At 44.4% G+C, this 27571-nt stretch overlaps 1 protein-coding gene across 2 annotated transcripts in view; it reads right to left on the bottom strand.

Moving 5' to 3' along the window:
• Positions 1-16229: 16229 nt before the first annotated feature.
• Positions 16230-27571, bottom strand: part of elovl4a (ELOVL fatty acid elongase 4a) — an 86252-nt gene continuing 74910 nt past the window's right edge. For both annotated transcript variants that reach the window (XM_072499812.1, XM_072499813.1), the window contains one exon: positions 16230-24503. In XM_072499812.1, the coding sequence (XP_072355913.1) occupies positions 24219-24503 (285 nt within the window). In that variant the 3' untranslated portion in view covers positions 16230-24218. The remainder of the gene's footprint in view (positions 24504-27571) is intronic.

Genomic DNA, 27571 nt, shown 5'->3' with positions numbered 1-27571 from the left:
ATTCATGGGCAATCACAGGCCTCAGGTAAGGAGCAGCAGCAGCCACTGTCTCCTCAATGAAGAGCTGAAGGCCTGTGACTGGTCAGAAACTCCTGATGGGTGGGACTTCTGCCCTGGTGTCCTAGATCCTGGGGAAGGCCCGCCTCTGTCCAGTTATGTTCCTGACTCTCATTTAATTCAGTGGGCCTTCCCGGAAAAAAACAATGTGGGGCTTTTGCCTGCTCTCCGGCTGGCAAGCGAGACCCCTGGCACCTCCATTAATTGCTGCCTGCAGTGTGGCACAGAAGTCACTTATAGGTCATGAATAATTTAGCTTGATGATTATGACAATAATCAAACATCTCCCATGGCCCTTTTCTCCCTCTGCTGCAAGCTCACAAACTATAAGATTTATTTAATTTCACATTTAATAGCCTTGGCAGGGTTTGAACTTGCAACCTTTGGGTTACTAGCCCAGCGCCATAAACATGAGACTATCAACCCTATTATTACGGAGTTAAAATCTATAGATGGGCAATTGTCATTTTATTTGTTAATACTAAGAATAGGGTCCAAAGATAATAATGTCAATTTTGTTTTGCACAAGGAGTTTGTAGCAAAATTATTGTTGGGGAAAAAAAAGTTTTTCATTCCTTCCACAATACATAAGCTTTCTCATTCCTTGATGCTTAAATCTAACAGTTAACTATAAAAAAAGTCTCCATTTACCACAAATGGATAACATGGAGAAGGGTAAAAGATTAACACAGCCTGATAGCACTCATACTTGCTTATCCTCACTTTGCAGTACTAGTGGCAGGTATGAAGCTACAGAATTCATCATAAATGGAGTGCAGCCAGCTGCCATGAAAGATGAAGGAGATTATGGATTCTTGATAAACACAACCGGACTAACGTTTAATTTATACTTAGGCAGAAGTGTGTCCAGGTGGCTTATAACAACGAGAAAAGCTGTTTGTAATGTATAAGAACATTAGAAAACGGAAAAAGCCATGACATCCAATCATTATTGATAGAGCAATGCCACATGGCTACTTCAGTACTACACCCTCGATCCACTTTCTCTCTGGAAAAACACCCACTGTCCCTTGAACGCATCTGTACTGCCATTTCAACGCCTTCTCTGCGTAATCTATTCCACAACTCTATTAAACTTTTAATGAAGCATTTGACCAGATTTCCCTCCTTACTCATCACCTCTTTATTTTAAACCTGTATCCCATCTCATTTTAATTATGCATACTGCAACTGAGAATAGGTTCAAATGCTGTTAACTTTATTGCAGCATGTGAAATATTAGTATGTCACGACAGAGTAACAATATCTAGATTGCTGGGCAACGGGATCTGAATAATTGAGGAAGACAACGTTTGCTTGGATCAACCTTATAAATTTTAAATGTCATTGAATCCTGGAAATCATTTGGATCACAAGCTTTAAATATTTGGATTAGGATCGAATTTGTCTGATGTCAGATGTATCCGGTTCCCACAAACAGGACCAGAATCAACACAAAATTGAATTCCTATTTGCTAGGGTTATGTACAGCAGTGAAGGTCTCTTCTGTGTTCTCTGGACCTAATAAATGTCACCACAGTCCCAGAGGCTGCTCTCCCCTTTGAGAACTGACTGAACAAAGAACAAAGAAAAGTACAGCACAGGAACAGGCCCTTCGGCCCTCCAAGTCCATGCCGACCATGCTGCCCGTCTAAACTAAAATCCTCTACACTTCCTGGGTCCGTATCCCTCTATTCCCATCCTATTCATGTATTTGTCAAGATGCCCCTTAAATGTCACCATTGTCCCTGCTTCCACCACCTCCTCTGGTAGCGAGTTCCAGGCACCCATTACCCTCTGTGTAAAAAACTTGCTTCGTAAATCTCCTCTAAACCTTGCCCCTCGCACCTTAAACCTATGCCCCCTAATAACTGACCCCTCTACCCTGGGCAAAAGCCTCTGACTATCCACTCTTTCTATGCCCCTCATAATTTTGTAGACCTCTATCAGGTCACCCCTGAACCTCCGTCGTTCCAGTGAGAACAAACCGAGTTTATTCAACCTCTCCTCATAGCTAATGCCCTCCATACAAGGCAACATCCTGGTAAATCTCTTCTGCACCCTCTCTAAAGCCTCCACATCCTTCTGGTAGTGTGGCGACCAGAGTTGAACACTATACTCCAAGTGTGGCCTAACTAAGGTTCTAAACAGCTGCAACATGACTTGTCAATTCTTATACTCAATGCCCCGGCAAATGAAGGCAAGCATGCCGTATGCCTTCTTGACTACCTTCACCACCTGTGTTGCCCCTTTCAGTGACCTGTGGACCTGTACACCTAGATCTCTCTGACTGTCAATACTCTTGAGGGTTCTACCATTCACTGTATATTCCCTACCTGCATTACACCTTCCTCACATTTGTCCGGATTAAACTCCATCTGCCATTTCTCCGCCCAAGTCTCCAAACAATCTAAATCCTGCTGTATCCTCTGACAGTCCTCATCGCTATCCGCAATTCCACCAACCTTTGTGTTGTCTGCAAACGTACTAATCAGACCAGTTACATTTTCCTCCAAATTATTTATATATACTACAAACAGCAAAGGTCCCAGCACTGATCCCTGCAGAACACCACTAGTCACAGCCCTCCAATCAGAAAAGCACCCTTCCATTGCTACTCTCTGCCTTCTATGACCTAGCCAGTTCTGTATCCACCTTGCCAGCTCACCCCTGATCCTGCGTGACTTCACCTTTTGTACCGGTCTGCCATGTGGGACCTTGTCAAAGGCCTTACTGAAGTCCATTTGACAACCTGCATCAATCATCTTTGTGATCTCTTTGAAAAACTCTTATCAAGTTACTGAGACACGTCCTCCCCTTCACAAAACCGTGCTGCCTCTCGCTAATACATCCACTTGCTTCCAAATGGGAGTAGATCCTGACTTGAAGAATTCTCTCCAGTAATTTCCCTACCACTGACGTAAGGCTCACCGGCATGTAGTTCCCTGGATTATCCTTGCTACCCTTCTTAAACAAAGGAACAACATTGGCTATTCTCCAGTCCTCCGAGACATCACCTGAAGACAGTGAGGATCCAGAGATTTCTGATTCTGGTGATTTAGAATCAAAGAATCATAGAATTTACAGTGCAGAAGGAGGCCATTCAGCCCATTGAGTCTGCACCGGCTCTTGGAAAGAGCACCCTACCCAAGGTCAACACCTCCACTCTATCCCCATAACCCAGTAACCCCACCCAACACTAAGGGCAATTTTGGACAGACCCACGCACACACGGGGAGAATGTGCAGACTCCACACAGAGAGTGACCCAAGTTGGAATCGAACCTGGGACCCTGGAGCTGTGAAGCAATTGTGCTATCCACAATGCTACCATGCTGCCTGAGGATCACCACACCCCAGCTGTCCAACCAACTGAGCTAACCAACAATCACTCCGAAAATGACAAGAGGAAACCTTGAATGGGACAGGCGATAGTTAGTCATCTGGTATACTTTGGATGCCTAATTCTCCTGCTTTTGAAACCCCATAATATAATTAGAATCATTTTGTGAATAAGTACAGAGAATGGCAAGTGCACAATAATGGCTTCACAATTCAATCTCTTCCTGAGATGAGGTTTATGTTTGTGTGAAATCCACAGTTGACAGGGTGTCTTTCATCCGTGTTAACATTTTAGAGAATGGGAGCCGATCTTATTGAACCATACAAAATCTTTAGGCAGCAATGAATATTGGCCAAGTCCAGCGACACCCGCATCCCATAAATGATTTTTTAAAAGGTGCATCTCTCTGGAAAATCAACCCCACTGTATCATACATTGTATGCACCAATGTTGTAAGATTTAAAAAAGGTACAAAGTGTGCACTGTAAGGTGACTTGGCTACATGAACACTGTTTGCCAGTATTAACCAGACCATTGCAGAACATGCAGAGGCGGACTTACAATGAATCACACTGTGCCTCGGCATTCATTAAAATCAAGAAAGGTCAGTTAATATGAATCAACATTATCAATCTGGCAGTCAAAAATGAAGAAAGTTGAAGGCGAGGTAAGAGGACGAAGCTAGGCAAAAGGACAGTTTGTCATTTTACTTTATAAAGTTTGAAGTATTGGACAGTGCACACACTGCACACTCATCCTCATCCGCCAAACATATGGGTGAATTATCTGATTGCTTAGGCTTGCTAATTTCCAGAGAAACCACATCGCCTGAAAAGGTTGAACAACATAAGAACTAGGAACAGGAGTAGGCCATTTGGCCCCTCGAGCCTGCTCCGCCATTTAATGAGATCATGGCTGATCTTTGTGGACTCAGCTCCACTCTCCGGCCCGTACACCATATCCCCGAATCCCTTTATTCTTTAGAAAGGCATCTATCTTTTTCTTAAAAACGTTTAAAGAAGGAGCCTCAACTGCTTCACTGGGCAAGGAATTCCAGAGATTCACAACCCTTTGGGTGAAGAAGTTCCTCCTACACTCCGTCCTAAATCTACCTCCCCTTATTTTGAGGCTATGCCCCCTAGTTCTGCTTTCCCCGACCAGTGGAAACAACCTGCCCGCATCTATCCTATCTATTCCCTTCATAATTTTATATGTCTCAATAAGATCCCCCCGCATCCTTCTAAACTCCAATGAGTACAGTCCCAGTCTACTAAACCTCTCATCATAATCTAATCCCCTCAACTCTGGGATCAACCTAGTGAATCTCCTCTGCACTCCCTCCAGTGCCAATATGTCCTTTTTCAGGAAAGGAGACCAAAACTGAACACAATACTCCAGATGTGGCCTCACCAACACCCTATACAATTGCAGCATAACCTCCCTAGTCTTGAACTCCATCCCTCTAGCAATGAAAGACAAAACTTGATTAGCCTTCTTAATCACCTGTTGCACCTGCACACCAACCTTTTGCGACTCGTGCACCAGCACACCCAGGTCCCTCTGCACAGCAGCATGTTTTAACATCTTACCGTTTAAATAATAATCCATTCTGCTGTTATACCTCCCAAAATGTATAGCCTCACACTTGGCAACATTGAATTCCATCTGCCAGACCCTAGCCCATTCACCTAACCTATCCAAATCCTTCTGCAGACTTCCGGTATCCTCTGCACTTTTTGCTTTACCACTCTTAGTGTCGTCTGCAAACTTTGACACATTGCACTTGTTCCCCAACTCCAAATCGTCTATGTAAATTGTGAACAACTGCGGGCCCAACACTGACCCTTGAGGGACCCCACTAGTTACAGGTTGCCAATCAGAGAAACACCCATTTATCCCCACTCTCTGCTTTCTGTTAGTTAACCAATCCTCTACCCATGCTATCACTTTACCCTCAATGCCATGCATCTTTAGTTTATACAGCAACCTTTTGTGTGGCACCTTGTCAAAAGCTTTCTGGAAATCCAGATATACCACATCCATTGGCTCCCCGTTATCTACTGCACTGGTAACGTCCTCAAAAAATTCTACCAAATTAGTCAGACACGACCTACCCTTTGTGAACCCATGCTGCGTCTGCCCAATGGGGCAATTTCCCTCCAGGTGCCCTGCTATTTCCTCCTTAATGATAGATTCCAGCACTTTCCCTACAACCGAAGTTAAGCTTACCGGCCTATAATTACCCTCTTTCTGCCGACCTCCTTTTTTAAACAGTGGTGTCACGTTTGCTACTTTCCAATCCTCTGGGACCGCCCCAGAGTCTAGTGAATTTTGATAAATTATCACTAGTGCATTTACAATTTCCCTAGCCATCTCTTTTAACACTCTGGGATGCATCCCATCAGGGCCAGGAGACTTGTCTACCTTTAGCCTCATTAGCTTGCCCAATACTGCCTCCTTAGTGATTACAATCATCTCAAGGTCCTCACCTGTCATATCCTTATTTCCATCAGTCACTGGCATGTTATTTGTGTCCTCCACTGTGAAGACTGACCCAAAAAAACCTGTTCAGCTCCTCAGCCATTTCCCCGTCTCCTATTATTAAATCTCCCTTCTCATCTTCCAAAGGACCAATATTTACCTTAGCCACTCTTTTTTGTCTTATATATTTGTAGAAGCTTTTACTATCTGCTTTTATGTTCTGAGCCAGTTTACTTTCATAGTCTACCTTACTCTTCTTTATGACTTTTTTAGTAGCTTTCTGTTGTCCCCTAAAGACTTCCCAGTCCTCTAGTCTCCCACTAATTTTTGCCACTTTGTATGTTTTTTCCTTCAATTTGATACTCTCCATCACCTCCTTAGATATCCACGGTCGATTTTTAGGGTACCAATCAGATTTGTTACACAAATGCTTCAATGGGCGGAACTTTCCAAAAATTGCAGAGTGCTGCATTAGGCGGGAAAAGCGGTGCGAAACTCGCTGGTTTCCCAGCTGGCTTATCTCACCAGTTCGAACGACGCCCTGTGCAATTTCAAAGTGCTGGCGAGGATCACACAGCCAACTTGGGGTGGGGGAGCTCTAAACCTGCCAGCAAAGCTGAGGTTCAGAGCCTGGGATGCCATTTTTAAAGGGCACGCCGACCTCAAATGAAGGTTTAGGTCCCCCCCCCCGCCCTCCTTCCCAGATATCAGGACCCGTGGCAGACAAAGGGAACACGACCACTCCACCATTAAGGCCAACCTCCCCGGCACCACTCAATAGTCGGGTCACCACACACCTCAGCCCATGCAGGCACCAGGGTGACCCAATCCTCCCCACCTCATTTCTCACCGGCATCGGGAAACCCCTCAATTCTAAGTCTCCACTCCCCCTTCCCCATGCATGCATAACCCCCCCTCCAAGCATTGTTCCCCCTCCCACATAATGGGAACACTCCCAATGGGGAGCACTGGGCCTCGGCACTGCCTGGCCATGTGGCTCACTACCCCAGGGCTATACTCACCTCCGAGGCCCCAGGCGTGGTCACCATGACTGGTTTCCGTTTTTGGAGAGCGATGTAGGGCTACCATTGGGAAAAGGGGATGGTTGTGTGTATGTGTACTGGCTTGAGAGCTGGTGGGTTTGTATCTTGTAAATACTTTTGGCATATTACTGTTTTACGTGACTGTTGTTTTTGCATGTTGTTGACTCTTTTTTGTATTGTCGAGTTGTCAATAACGGGTATCCTCCGGGTGCTCCCGTTTCCTCCCACAAGTCTCGAAAGACGTGCTGTTAGGTAATTTGGACATTCTGAATTCTCTCTCTGTGAAACCGAGCAGGCGCCGGAATGTGGTGACTAGGGGCTTTTCACAGTGTTAATGTAAGCCTACTTGTGACAATAAAGATTATTATTAATATTAGTGATTCCCACCGGTGTGCCGTCTCACTGGTGGGATGGGGGTTGGGACTAACGGTAAAGCCGTATTTGAATATTAAAATAGATTCAAATGCATGATAATCTGGTTCACGCTCTCGCTGGGCATGAACCTGATAACGTCGCTGGCAGGGATGATCTCAAGGTAAAATCTCCCCGGCGCAAATCCCGTTATGGCTCTCTTATGAGAGTTAAGGGATTTACCATCAAGGAATTTGCGTCTGTGGCAATCAGGGCCAGAAAAACCGCACCCAATATTTTGGGAGGCTGGAGAGGTGCCAACAGGATAGGCTGGCGCCATCGGCTGGAGGACCTATGGGAGAATGGCCGTGTGGGCAGTGGGTAAGGCAATACAACACTTTTGACAGATCCTTTGGCTGGGGCCCGGTGGTTCCTCACCTCTGCGGCATCCGCCAGTCTCCGCGTTGGTGACCGCTCTGGCCTCAGCCACCTCCAGGGCCCGCTCCTCGAAGGAAGTGAAGATTCTTTTCTCCGGCACACCTCCGTCTGTCTGGGCCCTCACCGGCGATTGTGGGAGAGGTTTTCCTGAGGAGATTATCGTTATCCACACGGGTAGTTCACAGTGGTGGGAGGGGTGTATGTGAAGGAAAGGTTGGGAGGGTTGAAGGGAGAGGAGGGTGGAGGTAGGGTTGGATCGCATGGAGAGTTGGAGGGTGGATGCTTGCGTTGGGGCAGAAAGGTCTCAGGGGGTTGAGGGCATTGGTGTCTACTCACTCGTGCTGCCCAGTGTAGATCATTGACCTTTTTCTGGCACTGGAGGCTAATCTTCATGGTCACACTCCCAGCCGCCGCCACCTCATCCCAGGCAGCACTGGCTGCCCTGTGGCTATCCCTCCAGGACCCTCAAGGGAACAGGACATCGCTCCTGGCCTCCATTGTGTCGAGGAGCCTGGCCAGATCTGCATTCCCGAATCTTGGGGCCGGTCTCTTGGGTGCCATTGTTGCGAGATAGCCTGGGTTGGCTGAGCAAGTGCAGCTTGACCTGGTTAGCGGGGGGGGCTAGTGAGCCTTCATTTGCGGCAAGAATCCCATGAGGCCTCGTTTAGTGGACCAATTAACATTGAATAGTGTTGCCGGCCTCACTGGGCCATACGCCAGGAAGCTCGCGGCAATTCCCACTCGCTACCACACTTAGAAATCTTTCCGGAGAATACTGCCTATTGTCTACTCTAGAAGAGCAAAATTGTTAAATTAATTTATAAATCTCTGCTCAAATAGTGTAGATATGCTTGTGAAATGTAGTATGTTCATTACTGAGTTTATTTAACAATTTCGGTATGTGATTAGACATGGAGGCTAGGTTTGAATGGCACATCACATCAGCAAAGGTATGTTTACAAGGATTCAAAACCAAATTAATTTCTTGTCAGTTTCGAGAACGTAGAGGGCAAAACTTAATGGATCAGTTCTGTTGCCTGCATAATAATCTGCCAAAGCAGATCACTTGCAACTGTAGAATCCATCCAATTTTCGTCCTTTTATTTCTATAAAGACCGAAAATTATAACCGGTTAGAATTTTGACCAATAGCCTTGAACAGCTTGGTGAGGGGATAAGTGAAAACAAAGCAAATATATGGAATATAATGCTTTTTGTACATAATGCACTCCCCCAGAGTATTTGCTGTAGTGCCTTAGAGTAAATTGTGCAATTGAGTATAGATCATAAAACCTTGCATGCTGCATCATTACTAACACACTTAAAAAAAGAAAAGATGAAATTTTTCTAAAGGTCTTGGAAATTTAATTTCTAACTTCAACTTTCCAAATATATACAAGAGGTTCCAGCTGTCAAGAGGAAATGACCTGAGATACATTCAGGTTAAAAGCTTTCTACGCAAGTAAACCACCTACCCCCAGATACCAGGCTACTTGTTAGTAGAAGAACTGCGGGACGCAGGCGACCTGGGGAAGGAAAACTGTGCGGTCTTGTATGGGTGACTGCTGGAGGAGGTACACTCCCACTGGATGAGACGAGGAAAAAATGGGAAGAGGAACTAGGCATAGAGATAGGGGGGGGCGGCTAACGCAGCTAGAGGTGGTACATTGGGCGCACCTAACCAGAACCCGAATGAGCGGGCTCTTTCCGGAGGCGGAGGAGAAATGCGAACTGTGCGAGGGAGGCCTGGCCAACCACACTCACATGATCTAGGCTTGCCCAGACTAGTCAGGTATTGGGCAACCTTCTTTGAGGCAATGTCCAGGGTGGTGGGAGCGAGGGTGGGGCCGTGCCCAAAAGTGGCGGTCTTTGGGGTTTCAGATCAGCCAGAACTCTTCATGAGGGGGCAACATCTTAGCCTTTTCCTCCCTGATCGCCTGACAAAGAATCCTGCTCAGCTGGCGATCAGCAGCACCACCCAAAGCTGCAGACTGGTTGTCCGACCTGGTGGAATTTCTTGGGTTGGAGAAAATAAAATTTACCGTCCGGGGGTTGGAAGAAGGCTTCTGCAAGACTTGTTTATAGCAGCAACCAGCACATGATTTGGAGGGGGGGGGGGGGGGGGGGGGGGGGGGGGGGGGGGGAGAGCATGCGAGGGGAAACATGAAAGAGCGACGGGACAAAGAGGAACGGGAAATGGCAGCGGGAAGGAAGGCAGGCAAAGAGAACAAGAGACAAAGCCACAGAGGACTGGTCGGAGAACAAGCTGAAGCCCAAACCAAACTGTAAATAATTAGAAGTCTTACAGCACCAGGTTAAAGTCCAACAGGTGTATTTGGAATCACCAGCTTTCGGAGTGCAGCTCCTTCATCATGTGAGTCTACCATCGACACCACAAACGACTGGCTCAAAGTGGAGAGGACCTCCAAGAAGATATCATGGCAAACTGTAAATAGTTTTAGATAGAGAATCTGGATCGGCGCAGGCTTAGAGGGCCGAAGGGCCTGTTCCTGTGCTGTAATTTTTCTTTGTTCTTTGTTCTACTTGTAAATACGTGCTCTGGCCATACTGGGGATTGTAACGTACGTATGCTGGCTAAAGGGCGGGGGGGGGTCTTGACCACAGCGGGAGGGAAGACAATTGCTTCGAAATATGTGTGTTGGTTTCTGTTTTCCTTGGCTGCACGGTAGCACAGTGGTTAGCACTGTTGCTTTACAGCGCCAGCCAGGGACTCAGGTTCAATTCCCTACTTGGGTCGCTGTCTGTGTGGAGTCTGCACGTTCTCTCCGTGTCTGCGTGGGTTTCCTCCGGGTCCTCCGGTTTCCTCCCATAAGTCCCAAAACACATGCTTGTTAGATGAATTGGACATTCTGAATTCTCCCTCTGTGTACCCGAGCAGGCACCGGAATGTGGTGACAAGGGGGTTTTCAGTGTAACTTCATTGCAGTGTTAATGTAAGCCTACTTGTGACAATAATCTTTTTTTTATAAATTTAGAATACCCTATTCATTTTTCCAATTAAGGGGCTATTTAGCATGGCCAATCCACCTACACTGCACATCTTTAGGTTGTGAGGGCGAAACCCACGCAAACATGGAGAGAATGTGCTTACTCCACATGGACAGTGACCCAGAGCCGGGATCGAACCTGGACTTCAGCGCCGTTAGGCACCAATGCTAACCACTGCACCACCATGCTGCACTACTTGTGACACTAATAAAGATTATTATCCTTTTTGGCACGGTTTTGTAATGGGTAACATATGAACTGTTAAATACAAAATGGGAAAATCCAATAAAAACATTTTTAAAAATAAACTTTCAAAATATGTGTCTATGTGAAACATTCCTGGATTGCGATTAAGAAATGCTTTGCATTTGGACTTCCGGTTGCGGCGATGCCTAGGTAAGACGCACGGTCGGCAGCTCCCGCCAATAACAGACTTTTAGGCCCTATTACAGAGCTCCAGCGGCACTTTGATGGTGATTCCCGGTGTGGGAAGGAAACAGTGAGGGTCCCCCAGCACTGTCTGGAGTGGACCAGGAGTGGAGCGGTCAAAAAAGCGGCTTTGGAGAAGAGAGGAGAACGGGCGCGAAAAAACAAGATGGCGGCTGGCGGTGATCAGGCAGCGTGGGCCCAGTGGTCACGGGAACAGCAGGAGTTTTTGAAAAGCTGCTTGGCAGAGTTAAAGGCGCAGATGTTGGCCCCTATGTAGGCGTTGATTGAGAGGTTGGTGGAGACCCAGAAGATGCAGGGGACGCAATAAAGGAGGTGCAGCAGAAGGCCTCTGATAACGAGGATGAGATTTTGGGCCTGGCGGTTAGAGTGGAGGCGCACGAGGCGCTGCACAAAAAACAGCAGAAGCTGGAAGACCTGGAGAATAGGTCAAGGAGGCAGAACCTGCGGATTCTGGGTCTCCCTGATGGAGGGGTCGGATGCTGGGTACGCTGATGGGCGCGGGGGCTTTCCCACGGCCCCTGGAGCTGGATGGGGTGCACAGAGTCCTGGCAAGGAGGCCTACGGTGAACGAGCCGCCGAGAGCTATGGTGGTAAGATTCCACCGCTTCACTGATAAGGAGTGTGTCCTGCGATGGGCGAAGAAGGAAGGGAGCAGCAAGTGGGAGAACACCGAGATCCGGATCTATCAGGACTGGAGTGCAGTGCTGGCCAAGAAGCTTGCGGGATTCAACCGGGCCAAGGTGGTCCTCCACAGCAAAGGGGTGAAGTTCGGACTGTTACAACCGGCGAGGCTGTGGGTTACATATCAGGACCGGCACCACTATTTCGAAACGCCGTACGAGGCGTGGACTTTTATCAAGAATTACCAAACTGCTTGACCCCAAATCCGGAATCCTACTCAACATCTGCTTCATGAACCCTGCATCGTCCCAGTTCAGAGCGTACACATTCATTAGCACCACCCGGGCCCCCTGCAACTTGCCACTCACCATAATATATCTACCCCCTTTATCCGCCACGATACCCGCCGCCTCAAATGCCACCCGCTTGCTCACCAAAATTGCAACCACCCTGGTCTTCACATCCAGCCCTGAGTGGAAAACATGTCCCACCCATCCCTTCCTCAGCCTGGTTTGATCCACGATCTTCAGATGTGTTTCTTGTAGCATAGCTACGTCTGCCTTTAGCCCCCTTAAGTGCGAGAACACACGGGCCCTCTTGACCGGCCCATTCAGGCCTCTCACGTTCCACGTGATCAGCCTGGTCGGGGGGCTAATTACACCCCCCTGCCGACTAGCCATCTCCTTTTTTAGGCCAGCCACGTGCCCGCGCCTTCCGCACACTCCAGCGCCCCAGCCGGAGGCTCCCCAATTTGGCAATGGGGGGGAACTTCAATACGGTCCTGGACCTGGCCCTGGACCGGTCGAGGTCGAGATCGGGTAAGAGGCCAGCAGCGGCCAAGGTCCTGCGGGGGTTCATGAACCAGATAGGGGGGAGTGGACTCGTGAAGATTTGCCAGGCCAAGGGCGAAGGAGTTTTTTTTCTTCTCCCATGTGCACAAGGAGTACTCGCGGATTGATTTTTTCGTGGTAAGTAGGGCGCTAATCCCGAGAATGGAGAGGGTGGAGTATTCGGCCATTGCGATCTCGGACCATGCCCCGCACTGGATGGAGGAGGAGATATGCCAAGGCCCTCTGTGGAGACTGGACGTAGGACTATTGGCGGATGAAGAGGTCTGTGGGCGGATTCGGCGGTGTATCCAAAGCTATGTGGAGACCAATGATACTGGGGAGGTTTCAGTGAGTGTGGTCTGGGAGGCGCTGAAGGCAGTTATCAGGGGGCAGCTAATTTCAGTCAGGGCCCACCGGGAGAAGAGGGACAGGATGGAAAGGGAGAGGTTGGTAGGGGAGATACTTAGGGTGGACAGGAGGCATGCGGAATACCCAGAGGAGGGGTTGTTAAAGGAGCACCGGAGTCTGCAGGTGGAGTTTGACCTGCTTACCACGGGGAAGGCTGAGGCTCAGTTGAGGAAGGTACAGGGAGCAGTGGACAAGTGTTGGGAGAAGGCAAGTAGGATGCTGGCGCATCAGCTGCGGGAGAGGCGGCCAGGGAGATTGGGGGAATTAGGAATGGGGGGGGGGGGGGGGGCGGGTAACACGGTGCTGAGCTCGGCAAGGATCAATGAAGTCTTCAAGGACTTTTATGGCAAATTGTATGAGTCAGAACCCACGGAGGGGGTGAGGGGGGGGGAGAAAGAAAGAGAGGATGAAGCAATTCCTGGACCAACTGAGGCTCCCTAAGGTGAAGGAGGGGCGGGTAGAGGGATTGGGGGCCCTGATTGAGATGGAGGAATTGGTTAAGGGGTTGGAGGGTATGCAGTCGGGCAAGGCCCCGGAACCGGATGGGTGTCTCGTAGAATTTTACAGGAAATTCTCAAAGCTGTTGGGTCTGCTATTGTTGAGAACTTTTAACGAGGCTAAGGAAAAGGGAACCCTTCCCCCGACGATGTCGCAGGCTCTAATCTCGCTCATCCTTAAGCGAGATAAGGACCCATTGCAATGTGGCTCCGATAGGCCAATTTTGCTCCTCAATGTTGATGCCAAACTGTTGGCCAAGATCTTGGCCACTAGGATTGAGAACTGTGTCCCAGGAGTGATCAATGAGGATCAGACACGGTTTATAAAGGGCAGGCAGTTGAACACGAATGTGCGGCGGCTCCTGAATGTGATCATGATGCTCTCGGAAGGGGGGATGCAGAAGTGGTAGCGGCAATGGATGCGGAGAAAGCCTTTGACCGGATGGAGTGGGAGTACCTGTGGCAAGTGTTAGGCAGATTTGGGTTTGGAGAGGAATTTATAGGGTGGGTTAAATTGTTCTATCAGGCCCCGGTAGCGAGTGTGTCGACGAACCGGCTGCGGTCAGAGTACTTTAGGTTACATCGAGGAACAAGGCAGGGGTGTCCCGTTCCCCCTGCTGTTTGCCCTGGCAATCGAGCCGCTGGCCATGGCGTTGAGCGAGTCCAGAAACTGGAGGGGGCTGGTTCCGGGGGGGGGGGGGGGGGGGGAAGAGGAGCATCGGGTTTCCCTGTATGCGGATGACCTGCTCCTGTACATTACGGATCCGATGGAGGGGATGGGGGAGGTCATGCAGATCCTTAGAGATTTCGGGGACTTTTTGGGGTATAAGCTGAATGTTGGGAAAAGTGAGCTTTTTGTCATACATGCGAGGGGCCAGGAAAAGAGACTGGGAGAGCTACTGCTTAAGATGGTGAAGAGGAGCTTTCGCTACTTGGGCATTCAGGTGGCTAAGAGTTAGGATGCCCTGCACAAGCTCAATTTAGCGCGGCTGGTGGATCAGATGGAGGAGGACTCTAAGAGGTGGGACATGCTGCCGCTTTCCCTGGCGGGCAGGGTGCAGTCCGTGAAGATGACGGTCCTCCCCAGGTTCTTGTTCGTCTTCCAGTGCCTTCCCGTCCTCATCCCCAAGTCCGTTTCGGGTAAACAGGATTATTACGGGATTTGTGTGGGCAAACAAGACCCCGCGTGTTAAGAGACTGTTCTTAGAGCACAGTCCGGGTGGGGGTGGGCTGGCACTGCTGAAATTTTGCAGCTATTATTGGGCAGCAAATATATCCATGATTCGGAAGTGGGTAGTAAAGGGGGGGCGGCCTGGAAGCGGTTGGAGGTGACGTCTTGCAGGGATACTAGCCTGGGGGCATTGATAACGGCTCCGCTGCCACTCCCACCGATACGGTAGACCATGAGCCCGGTGGTGGCGGTGACATTGAGGATCTGGGGTCAGTGGAGACGGCACGGGGGGAGGCAAGGGCTTCAGTCTGGACCCTGATACGGAACAATCACAGGTTCGTTCCAGGTAGAATAGATGGTGGGTTCCTAAGCTGGCACAGAGCGGGTATCAAAAGGATGGGGGACTTGTTTATTGATGGGACTTTTGCTAGTCTGAGGGCGCTGGAGGAGAAATTTGGGTTGCCCCCAGGGAATACCTTTAGGTACTTGCAGGTTCAGGTGTTCGTGAAAAGCAGGTGGGGGAATTTCCATTGTTACCTGCCCGGAGGATACAGGACAGGGTGGTCTCGGGCGCGTGGGTGGGGGATGGCAAGGTATCGGACATATACCAGGAGCTGCTGGAGGCCTCGGTGGAAGAGCTGAAGGGCAAGTGGGAGGAGGAGCTGGGTGAGGGCCTGTGGGCTGACACCCTGGGTAGGGTCAATTCCTCCTCTTTCGCCAGGCTTAGCCTGATTCAGCTTAAGGTGGTGCACCAGGTGCATATGAGTGGCGAGAATGAGTAGGTTCTTTGGGGTGGAGGACAGGTGTGAGGGGTGTTCAGGGGGCCCAGCAAACCATGTCCATATGTTTCGGGCATGCCCAGCACTTACAGAATTTTGGAAAGGCTTTGCAAAGGCTATGTCCAAGGTCTTGGACACTCAGGTAAAACCGAGCTGGGGGATAGTGATATTTGAAGTATCGGACGATCCGGGAGTGCAGGAGTCGAAAGACGCCGGAGTTCTGGCCTTTGCCTCCTTGGTAGCCTGGAGGCAGCTCTTGTTAATGTGGAGGGACGCGAAACCCCCAAGTGTAGAGGCTTGGGTCAGTGACATGGCTGGATTTCTCAGGTTGGAGAGGATAAAGTTTGCCTTGCGAGGTTCCTTGCAGGGGTTCTCCAGGTGGTGGCAACCGTTCCTTGACTTTCTCCGGAACGTTAAGTGGAGGTCAGCAGCAATCCGGGGGGGGGGGGGGGCTGCTGGGTGGTGGATAGATTTTATTTTTATTTGTAACGGGCAGATACCCCACCTTGTTTTGCTAATTTGTTAAGTTGTTTTCTTAATTATTACTATGCTTTTTGTTGTTTTCTTTTTGTAGTGGTTTGTAAAAATTATTTTAAAATTTTGAATAAAAACAAATTTTAAAAAAAAAATGCTTTGCATTTGACATCTTCTGTGACAAGTCCTGTCTGAAACATATCCTCTGGCACAAGTTTGTGTCATCTCAAATAACAGTGGCTATTTTGCACCGAGAATGAATTATGTAGAAGCCAAACATAAGTAGTATTCTATTTTATTTCCACAGCAATTGCAGCAGTGTTTATGTACAGAACTACAGAAAGATGGTGTACATTATTACATAAACGTGCCAGTTCTTGAACTTAATCTTTATAATACTGCACACTTTCAAGTTTACATATTTATGCAAACGTATTCATTTTTAACAGTGAAATTACTCAATTGATGTGTATTGGGAGGGAACAACACAAAAGAACCAAGTCAATACACACCAAGCCAAACTTAGATCTTCATGAAACTCCATCAAGCATCTCAGGATTCTCCCCAAATTCTTTACAAAGTGGGTACCATGCACCTAAAAGTGTATATTGTCTACATCCAACATATTATAAATTTTCAATCAAAATGGAGGAAAAAATTGAGGTGGTGAAACATCCACTTTTCATAGATGAGACAACCCTGCACTCTGAACATAGTAAATCAGCATAAGTTGAGTTACCCATATTTGAACCTTGGGTAACTAGCAGCAAAGTTACAGCCAAGTTCATGCACCAATTGGTCTACATCAATAGCTTATTTATACTGACAACATTTAATTAACTTATTTCTAACACATGCGTGATATATTGAAACATTATATTCCATGTAGTAATACTCCATAAGTAACAACACTTTCCAAGTTGCAAATTTAAAATAGTACCATAAAAAGTGTAAATTAGAAATGAACATAAATAAAGTGTAAACTAGAAATAAATCATAAAACGGCCAGCAATTTCATTTCTATATTATTAATACCAGCATGCCACTAATATCTACTCAACATGTCTGCTCTTAGATTGCTTAACTTAATTCAGATTTATTTTGAAGTTACGTAGAAATTACCGTTGCAAGTCAGCTAACGAACTGGATACAATTCTGTTTGTGCAAAATAAACATAGGTAAAATATCAGTGTAAAAATGTCAGAAAAAAATATAAACCAGGTGCATGTTTTATGTAATAAATAAAATAATTAAAGGTGCTGTTATACTTTTACATTTGTATTACCACAGGCATTTTTGTTTCACAACAGTGGAAAAGTGACAGTACAACTCTGGATACAAAAGTAAAATATTTGCTGAAAATCTGAAATAAAAACAGAAACTGCTGGAAATCCTCAGCAGATCAGGCAGGAATTGTGCTAAGAGAAATAGAAGTAATGTTTCAGGCCCATGGCCATTCCAATTTCTCTCCTGGTCTGCTGAATATTTCCAGCATTTTCTATTTTTGTTGATTTTTTATATACCTCTGGACTTGAGTTCTGATCAGCAACTGAAGTTAGGTTGTATGGAACCCCTTGGTAAACTACACACTGCAGAAAAGCCAGATACAAGATTATGATTAAAAATAATAGGTGATAGAGTATCGAGAAAGTTGATCTTAACTGGTATAATTTCCTTGAATACACATCATCTTGGCTATGTACTCATCTGAATGAAAATTGCAACACTGCAACAGAACATTAAAGCACAACAGGCATGTATTCTATCAAATACCATGCACTGGGCTAGAAGACACCTCAATGATTTCTTTCAGTGCTGTTCTGTGGTATTAGGTAGTCAATACAGGTTGACAGATTTTGCCTTTGATTTTGCTGCTCACCCAATAGAGGCAAAAAAAATGTTCTCAGTGACCTCCAAGTTGGGAACTAAGCAGTCAAGCACTTGTACTGGGTAACATATATGGAATTAAATTTCTATACTCTGGTTATTCATTTGTTATTTCACAAGAGAACATTGGCCGCTGAGCAATAATTACAGATTGATTTGAATGAGGAATCCCTTCAGCTCATTTGATTTCATCCTCTCATTTAATCTGTACAATCTCCCAGTCTCCATTGTCATTTCCGATAACCTATTCTGGCTGTTGATCATGTTCTGTATGAAGAAATAGTTCTCGATACTTGTCCTAAATGTGCCCTTCAGTGACAACAGTATCAGTTTCAGCAGACAAACTGATGCTGGTTTATAACTGTCATCTGAAACCCATCAGTACTATCCACAAAATACTGTAGTGCATAAAAAAACTGCAGCCATTAATCCTATACTATTTTTGTTTAATAGCTTAATGGTTACCACCAAAAGATAAGATGCACATACGTGAACAGACAATCTGTTAACTATACTATGAATAATTGTGTTTAAAATGTGGCAGCTCATGCATCTTAGAATGAACTATGTTATTTTTAAATGAGAAAATCAATACATCAACATTTCCTATATTAAAGTTATTTAAAATTAATTAGTGAACAGTGCAATGCCATTTGACAGATATCATTGTTAACAGAAGCGTGAAGATAGAGTACTGTAGTATAATACAAATGATAAAACATTTCTTGCATTTCAGATATCCAGAAAATAAATCATTAATATTAATAAATAGAATAACAAATTTCTTAACACAATTTGAAAATTGCTGAAGAAACATGTTGCCAAAGCTTTAGTCCTGAATTCATCAGGACAAACACAATAATGCCAAATTAAGAATCACAACAATTGAATACAGGAGAAAAAGGTGCTGAATGGTTGGCAAGTCAACTCTGATTGGCCAAGGCGTTGTCATGAAGAAAGTGTACGATAAACTCCCAGGTAATTTTTAAAAGGTGCAAGGCTTGAACATATTTGTTCTGGTTGCAGAGAGCGGGTCTGTGCATTAATCTATGTCACTTGGAGCAAGCGTAACGGAACCGTGTTGAGCTTGACTGATTATTTAAATTGTTTTTAGTGTATCTATTAGTGCACTCAGGTTTATTCAGAAAGTACTGCCTAGTTACATAATTACATCTAGTAGATGATCTGTTTTGGGTTTTGCAAGCTCATTCTGGTTGAGTATAGTACTCAGTCTATTATGAACAATTGTCTGCCTACCACACAATTGAGCAATGTTATGAATGAATTTCAGTGCCAATACAATGCCAGGTATGCAAGCCTTACGTCCGAACGATTGGCTGAATGAGCATGTTTCATTGGTATTCTGCACAACCAGCCCATGATTGTAGAATCCAAAACAAAATATCTACTGTTAGATGTGATTCCACAATCCGCAGCACTTGCTGAACAATCCCTGAACAATCCTGAGTGCTAACTGCTACACCAGCAACCAATTTATGATCAATCTAGCTCATAACATGGCTAATTTACCTTTGCCAGAAGCAATTTAGTCATACTCAAGGTCCTGTTCTCTGCAAACAAAAGGATTATGTTCAAGCCTTGCACATTTTTGGATTATCCAGGGGTTTGGGGAGACTGTAGTTTCTCGCTACTTTCTCCAAATTCCTCAGCTAATCAGTATTTTTTTCTTCTTTATGGTAAATTGTATGATCATTTGAAATTTGGCATTCTTGTCCCGTTGAAAGCAAAACGAAAAGCTTTGGCAACATACCTCTCTTTTCAGCAATATTCAAGATCTATACTACCAAGCAAATGTGTTAATTTGTTTAAAAGCAGATCCAAAGAAAGTAGCATTAAGCGAAAAAAAACTCCTGCAAGATGCAGAGGATACTTAATTACATTTTTTGTGCATCTGTTTGGGTTTTGTGCCTTTTAAAAGCATTTCAAATAAACTGAAAATTATAGACGGGAAGGAGAACCCACACCTAACATTTAAAAACATTTGAGCTGCAGCTATTAGTCCAGGCTTCTACCACCATTTTCAGGGACCGAAATCTTGTTAAAAATGTTGATTCAACATTTTCAAACTTTGGTGATCTAGGTTAATTCTCTAAACTAATTATCACTGAAAGTCCAATTATAGTATATGATCCGAACTGTTTCCCAAACAAGCCATCAGTTTAGTTGTCCCCAAAAATCTTTTAAACTCATTTGATTAACTGACAACTGTTACGCACTAAGAGTCTTTCAAATTAGCATTTAATTCATGGAAATAACTGGTTATGTAATGGTGCATTTAGGAGCCAGACTCCCTGCATAGCTTTCAAATATCTTAATGCTGAAAAAAATGTAGAAAGTACTTTACTTTCAAATCTAGTATTTTAAATGAAATTAAATAGTATTATATAGTTATATTTTCTCAGGATCTGTACATTAAATGCATTATGCAACATCCCCCGAGCACACAAAAATATATATAAATATCAACAATAACAGCCAGAAAAAGCATTGGGGGTCACATCAGTTACAGACTGACACATAAAAATCCAAATGAAATCAATAGCCAAATAAATGATTTCAAGTGCACACAATATTACTGAAAATTAAACAAATATATAGCAGGATACACTTGTCAGTGATGCACTTTTAAGGATTAGTTCACATTCAATTAGCTTACATCCGTAATAATTAGTATTCAACAAAATCCTTTCTGAACAGGGCGGCAAGGTGGCACAGTAGTTAGCACTGCTGCCTCACAGCACCGAGGACCCGGGTCCAATCCGGATCACTGTCCATGTGGAGTTTGCACATTCTCCCTGTGCCTGCATCGGTTTCACCCCCTCAATCTAAAAGATGGATTGGCCACGCTAAATTGCCCCTTAATTGGAAACATTTTTTTTTTAAATCCTTTCTTAACTAGCCTAGTTCTTGCTCTAGAACTAGAAGTTTTGATTGGGGGTTCACTTTCATAAGGTGACCCAGGTACGAAAGTCTAAAGCTATTACCAGTAAGATTAGTCTTCTGCGACTCAGTAGAATGACACACTGATGTCAATTATGATGTCATTAACTTAATCAGGAGTAAAATTAAACCGAGGCAAGATGCTTCTGAAGCTTATCCAAGTCTTCTCACCCACATCAGCAGCCACTGAATTAAGAAACTTAAAGATGCATTATCCTGTTTAGACAACCCGCCCAAAGTGTAACCATTTCTAGCCTTCAAAAGAACAAACAACATTGGCCCCGTTATGCCACTCAAATCAAATCCATCCATAAAATCTGGGTCGTCATAATAGTATCTCACAAAGGTTTTTTCATAAACATGTAGAATTATTAGGAGGAATATTTTGTACTCCTTGTACATTAACTGGAAAAAAAAAAGTTTTCTACCGTTTCATTACTAGTACCAGATGTTTAGATGAGGTTTAACCACTGGATCAGAATTTTATAGTACTCATTGTATAAATGCATATTTGATGCTCACAAGTCCACAAATGTAATTCAGTCATTTGTGTCAAAAATCCAAGACTATAGCCTTCAAATCATCTTTTGGAGATGTTTGTAAATGTATTGTTCCAATTTTATATGGGAGCTTTATCCAGTTGCAGGTCCATTCAGTGGACAACACGAGTTTTTGACACTTACTGCTAGTGCACTCTATGACATTGATCGATTATAACTGCAGAGGGGTTGGTGATTGGACTATCTCTGCCCATAAGCTTATTAGGGACTAAATCTGTTAAACCACCCGAATAAGTGCCAGATTTGAATGAGAGTGTGAAGAAGGGTTGCAAAGAAATATCGGAGTGAAAACAGAATAAAATGGACTTGGTTAGAAAAGAGAAAAAAACTATATATTTGAAAGTGATTAGAGGGCTACGGAGATCGGGCTTGGGAATGGGACTACCTAGGTAGGTAGCTCTATTGGGAGCCGGTGTAGACACGATCAGCCGAATGGCCTCCTTCTGTGCTGTAAATAATTTTTTAAAAATAGATATCACATCAACAAACGGAAACACCTTGGGCAAGGTCTTCTGGTGGTTCAGGCCACCTTCGGTCCAGCCGATGGTGGACCCCCGCCATGGGTTTCCCGGTGGTGTGGGGTAGATTCAATAGGAAATCCTATTGACAGTGGCAGGACCAGAAGATCCAGCCGCCAGCCAACAGCAGGTCATCTCCAGCTACCGAGAAACATGCCATGCAGGAAGGCCAGAGAATCTCACCCCTTATCTACTGCAATAATCACAAAGGATGATTTCTTCTTTGTACGACATACAATGAATTTGTAAGCTCCTCTTCAAAGAACACTTTGCTGCAAACAAAGGACACTTTGTAGCTACACAGTCATCCGGGGGGAAGGGGGGGGGGGGGGGGGGAATGAAAGTTTTACTTAAATTAGGTCATCCTGCTCTGGTTAAGAAACTGGCTTGACTCATCCTCTGAGCAATAAATCTGTCAACCTGAAACACGGTTGTTGCAATCAGCTCCAAGCTAATATTGTATATTTGCATCTTTTAAAATGTATAGTCTGTTGCTTTCTTTTGTCATAACTGAAGAATTTTACCGTGCCCTTGTAATTGCTTACAACCAGTGCAACTCCCATTCAGCTACTGCTCCACTAAACCTAGACGGCTATGACCTGAAAAGGTGTGACTTAATTTCTTAAAATGTATATAATTTTATTTTAAAATGCTTTTTTTTTACAAATAAAAATCGTTCATGTTTTGAAAACTGATTGCAATGGCTCCTTTTTTTTGTTGTTGCCCCAGCCACATACGCATGCCTGTTATTCCATTTTTTCCAGATGAAAATATATTTTGGAACACTTTTCTATAGCACTCTCTTCTGGTACAAACTGCAGGGTGTACAAATAATTAAGAAGAATGGGCAATTCACTGTGGAACTCCATAGTCTAAAGATGTGAACAAAGATTAATTCAATTACTTATATTCAATATAAATTGGACGGTGTGATTTTATGATTGCCAACTTAAAAGCTACATTCACAGGTTGCCCCAGTAGTTTGGTATGGTAGTCTTTTTCCCGAAAAATAAATTTAGAGTATCCAATTCATTTTCTTCCAATTAAGGGGTAATTTAGCATGGCCAATTCACCTACCCTGCACATTTTTTGGGTTGTGGGGGCAAACACAGAGAATATGCAAACTCCACACGGACAGTGACCTGGGGCCGGGATCAAACCTGGGACCTCGGCGCCGTGAGGCAGCAGGGCTAACCCACTGCGCCACCGTGCTGACCTTTAGTTTGGTAGTTAAACGTGGATTGATAACCGAGCCATAATGTCAGGTCTAGTTTTGTTCCTGGTGTATGTTGAATAAACTAAGCTCAGCCGCAGCAACACCAGTCAGAAGACTTAATTTGGCTTCAGTCTCCTTAGAGGGGGAAAATCATCTTGTTACTTCCTGTCCTGGAGTGTTGCTGAAGAAGATATGTATGTGGAGCAAAGCCAAGGCAGGATTAGCCTTAATGTTGATTCCACCTCCTCCTCAAAGGTCAAATATGCAACTAATATTTGTTGCCCAGGTTCATGCAAAGAAACCAAATGAATATTGTGCCGGGTAGGATACAGCTGCGATCATAACACTAGTATCAGTAACTTAAGATCAGGGATGATTGGCAGGGTGAGTGGTGGGGGTAATGTTGGAAAGGTTCATTACTTTTGGTAATTTGTTTTGCATAAAATCAATGAAACAAAATGATCAGCTGCAAAAAGTCACTTCAGACTTAAGATCTGTTAAAAAGTGGAGTTAAAAGTTTTAATGTAACTAAAACTACTCGTCTGTTTACATGGGTCCAGAAAGTGATTGGAATTGCCACTCTACCACTAGTATCTTAGGACTTTTGCCATCAGCATTACTGAACGTTAGCCACTTCCACTTTCATGATAATCTGCAACCAAAACTAGCATTGGATTTGTAGATACCTGGACTGACAACACAGGATACACCAATATGCTTGCATACGGTAGAAAATGAAGCCATAAAAAAGCAGCATTAAAACAGAGGTAGTGCTAAAGTGAAAAACTATACAGCAAGAGTTCACTGAAACAGAAACATAAATAAACATCAAAAATATTCACATTAAGATATGGTTTTGAAAAAGGGTAATAACCAAATTCCTCTTTCATAAAACTTGTTCAGTGCAATTTATTTAATAGTGAGTTTTCTTGTCCATCTCCATGTCAATACTAATGTATTGATCACAAATTTCATTTACAAAGTAAATACAATAAATTACAATGGTGGCAAAGGATACAATAGATTGGTTCAGAGCCAGCTGGAATTACATGCGGTCATCTTTTGCTGACTCAAGAGTATTTGGCTCCAAAACACAATCTTATATTTTACACCTTGCCCATGTATCTTATTCACGCTTTGCTTTTCCTTTCTTCTTCTTTTTCCCATTTTCTATCACTAGCCTGTTTTCTGATTTGATTATTCCGTTAGCCATTTCATTGCCATTCACAAATATTTTTCCATTCCTTATGGACTCTTTCTTTGGCTCCCTGTAGGTCTGGTAATAAAAGTTGACGAAGAGGATGATGAAGGAAACAGCATATGCTATCAGTGCCCAGTGCATCCATCTTGGGAAAGGGCAATCAATGTACAGGGAGTAAGCAGTATGGCCTATTGTAACATGGAACTGCACCTGTGTTAAGAGAACAATACTTTTAACAAGAGAAAACAATGTTGTTTAAATCTTATGTACAGATGTTAAATTAAATATTTTTACATCATTTATTTTCTTCTCTCCCTCAAACCTTGAATTTATGTTGAAATAACCGAAACAGAACGTGAAGTTACAAATACATCTGGAGACAGAGGAATGTTTTGAAATAAAGAACAAACAATATTACAGTGACAGGTCGAAGTGGAAAGCACAGGCTAATTGTGCAGGAAACCAGGATTTTACCAGGAGTGCGATCAAATGGCCTTGCCATGCCTGACTTGGTGATGCAACATGGCCGTTAAATTATTCGAGAGGCCTCTCACGAGATTTGCGAACTTCGGAATGGCTCGCGAGAACAAACGAGACATCACAATCTGGTTCTCTCCCTCGCTGGACGCCTGATTCTTCCAAGGCCTGGGAACGAACGTCTGTACCTGGGAGACCTTGTCATGGCACCGATTAGCACTGGTTGACACTGACATGGACCAGGCATAACGACATCTGGGGGAATCCCCAAGGCCACTGGAGGCCCCGGGGTGGTCAGGGTGTTACCCTGGCACTGCCACGGCCTGGGAGACTCTCTCCCACCCTCCGGTGCCGTTACGCCTGGTCCACGTTTGTGTGGACTGTTATGGGCCAGGGTTTAGAGAACCCCAAACTGTATCATGAAGTTCACCTGACCCACAACTTTTAATAGATTGTGGTCTGGGGAGCACACGGCCCACTCTACAGGTGTGGTACAGCAGAAATGGAAAAGTATTTTTTCAAGCAAAACAATGTTTATTCTATGAACTCAAGTTAACCTTTTTAAAACATAGTGAACATCTTAGCAACCATTAATTCAAATACAACCCCCAAAGAATACAACACTAAGTAATCCTTTAAGCTTTCCTTTTAACATCCATAAGACTTAAAACACCATTTACCAGAAGTACATCAGGTTAAAGTCACTACTGTTATTAGTTTTAAATCACCAGGATCGATTTACAGTCTTTAGATTACAGAGAGAGATTCATACACCTTCTGGCTGTGACTGCAGCTATCCAGCTCTGAAAACGAAACTAAAACACACCCTGCAGCAAACAGCCTAAAACAAAAGTAAAAAAACTGACAGACAGCCCAGCTCCACCCGCTCTCTGACATCACTGCAATAATAAACAACCATTTCTTAAATGTACTCTCACTACAGATACTTATATGCACACCCATTTATAAACACCCATTTCTTAAAGGTATTCTCACATGACAGGACCAATACTAAACGGCATTCTGGCGAGGTCTCTCAGATACGGCTGTTGAGTCCTGGGTGGCGGAAGAATCCGATGAATGTATATTTAAATGAGCCGTGCAGCTTATTTAAATATGCAGATCTGGGTCACGCCCAGGGAGGCCGAGATCCAGATCATGGCGTTTCATGAGATTCTTTTGGTTCTCATGAGACGTATCGAGCATTGCAAATCTTGCGACATGCCTCTCATAAGATTCAACGGTCTTGTCGGGTGTGTCAAGGCCACTGAATCGCACCCCAAATAAAAGACTGCAATGGAAATAGTGGTTTGGATGCTGTAAGCAAAGAAATACAATACTTTTAGGGATCATTTTGATAGTTTTTGACTTGAGAAATGTGTTCTAAAGTGGTCGGTTTCACCTATCAAATGACATGCTTGTTACCCGTTGAGGAATTTGAAACAATATTCAAAGAGCCTATCCACACAGTATATGGTGGTTGAGGAGTGTTTATGGAAAGAACATTTAAATCTTTGAATTAGGCTCGACAGAGAGTTAAAAGTTGTTAACGGTACTGAGAAGCTCCTTATTTATCCTTAATGTGAAGGATGTAACAACTTAAATAGTTAATAATGCTAATAATTTGTGCAAAAGGTACTCAACTATAAATTTAGAAGCAACTATTTACAATTTTATTGTACTAAGATTTTTTAAAAATTCACAACTTTGTTGTGCAATAGTTTTCATTTTCTCTGTTAAATTAGGTGGCAGTTACAGTATGCTCTCTTTTCAATAAGTGTATTCTGTTGGGTGAGCTCACGTTCAATACACTGCTGGTTGTTTCTTCTGTCGGTTCACTCTTGGGAAAGCTTTTTACTGTAAAACTGTGTTACGCATCAGGAGGGACGATCATCCATTTTAGCCCATAAATGCATCTGTTTTCGCATATGTCGCTTCTGCAAATATCCAGTTCCATTTTGTTTAAAATGGGGTTTCCTTTCTGTGCCACTGCCAATATTTATCCAACTTGCCCCTTGCTTCTGAATAAAGATTTATTCTAAGGCTAGTGCAAAAAATAAATCAAGGTCAACACTCCAGTGCACTAATGAGGGAGCACTACACCGTATTTCAAGAGAGACATCAAACCAAGGCCCCATTTGCCTTTTAGGCGCACATAAAAGATCACATGGGATTATTTTGAAGAACAGCAAGGGAGTGTTCTGTTCCCCATTGTCCTGGCCAATATTTATCCCTCAATCAACATCATAAAAAACAGATTATCTGCCCATTATCACATTTGTGAAACGCAAGTTTGCGAAACGCAAATTAGCTGGTGTATTTTCTTTACAACAGTGACTACATTTTTGACAAGTACTTCACTTTGGGAACTTCCGATGGCATGATGCAAGAGAAGATGCGGACGAGGTGGCTCCCGCTGGAAAACTGATCTTTTTTCCCTTTTTCATGGCGCCACGGGTTGTTTATTCCTTGGAAACTCACGATAGTTCTCAGGGTAGAGTTCTCTCTTTGCTGTGAGGCCCAGAAAAAACAAAGCTAAGAAAGTGGTGAGCAGACACTCATCATCGTCTGAAGCCTCTCAGGGCTCAACGAAAAGATGGCGGAGTTGGTTTATTTCTCTCCGTTCACTCCACTAACGAACAAGGTTGGTTCTCACCAGTATCTTGGTGGATAAGTTTGAGAAATGGTGGCAAATCGTGTAGGAGAGCCTTAAAAGATCAATTGAAGAGGCCTTGGTCCCCATTCGTGAGGCTCTGGAAAAGACTAGTGAGACCATCGAAGTCCAAGGAGTCACGATTCAG

The sequence above is a fragment of the Scyliorhinus torazame genome, chromosome 4, assembly GCF_047496885.1.
Source record: "Scyliorhinus torazame isolate Kashiwa2021f chromosome 4, sScyTor2.1, whole genome shotgun sequence".
Classification (NCBI taxonomy): domain Eukaryota; kingdom Metazoa; phylum Chordata; class Chondrichthyes; order Carcharhiniformes; family Scyliorhinidae; genus Scyliorhinus; species Scyliorhinus torazame.
This window is presented reverse-complemented; position numbering and strand designations above follow the sequence as displayed.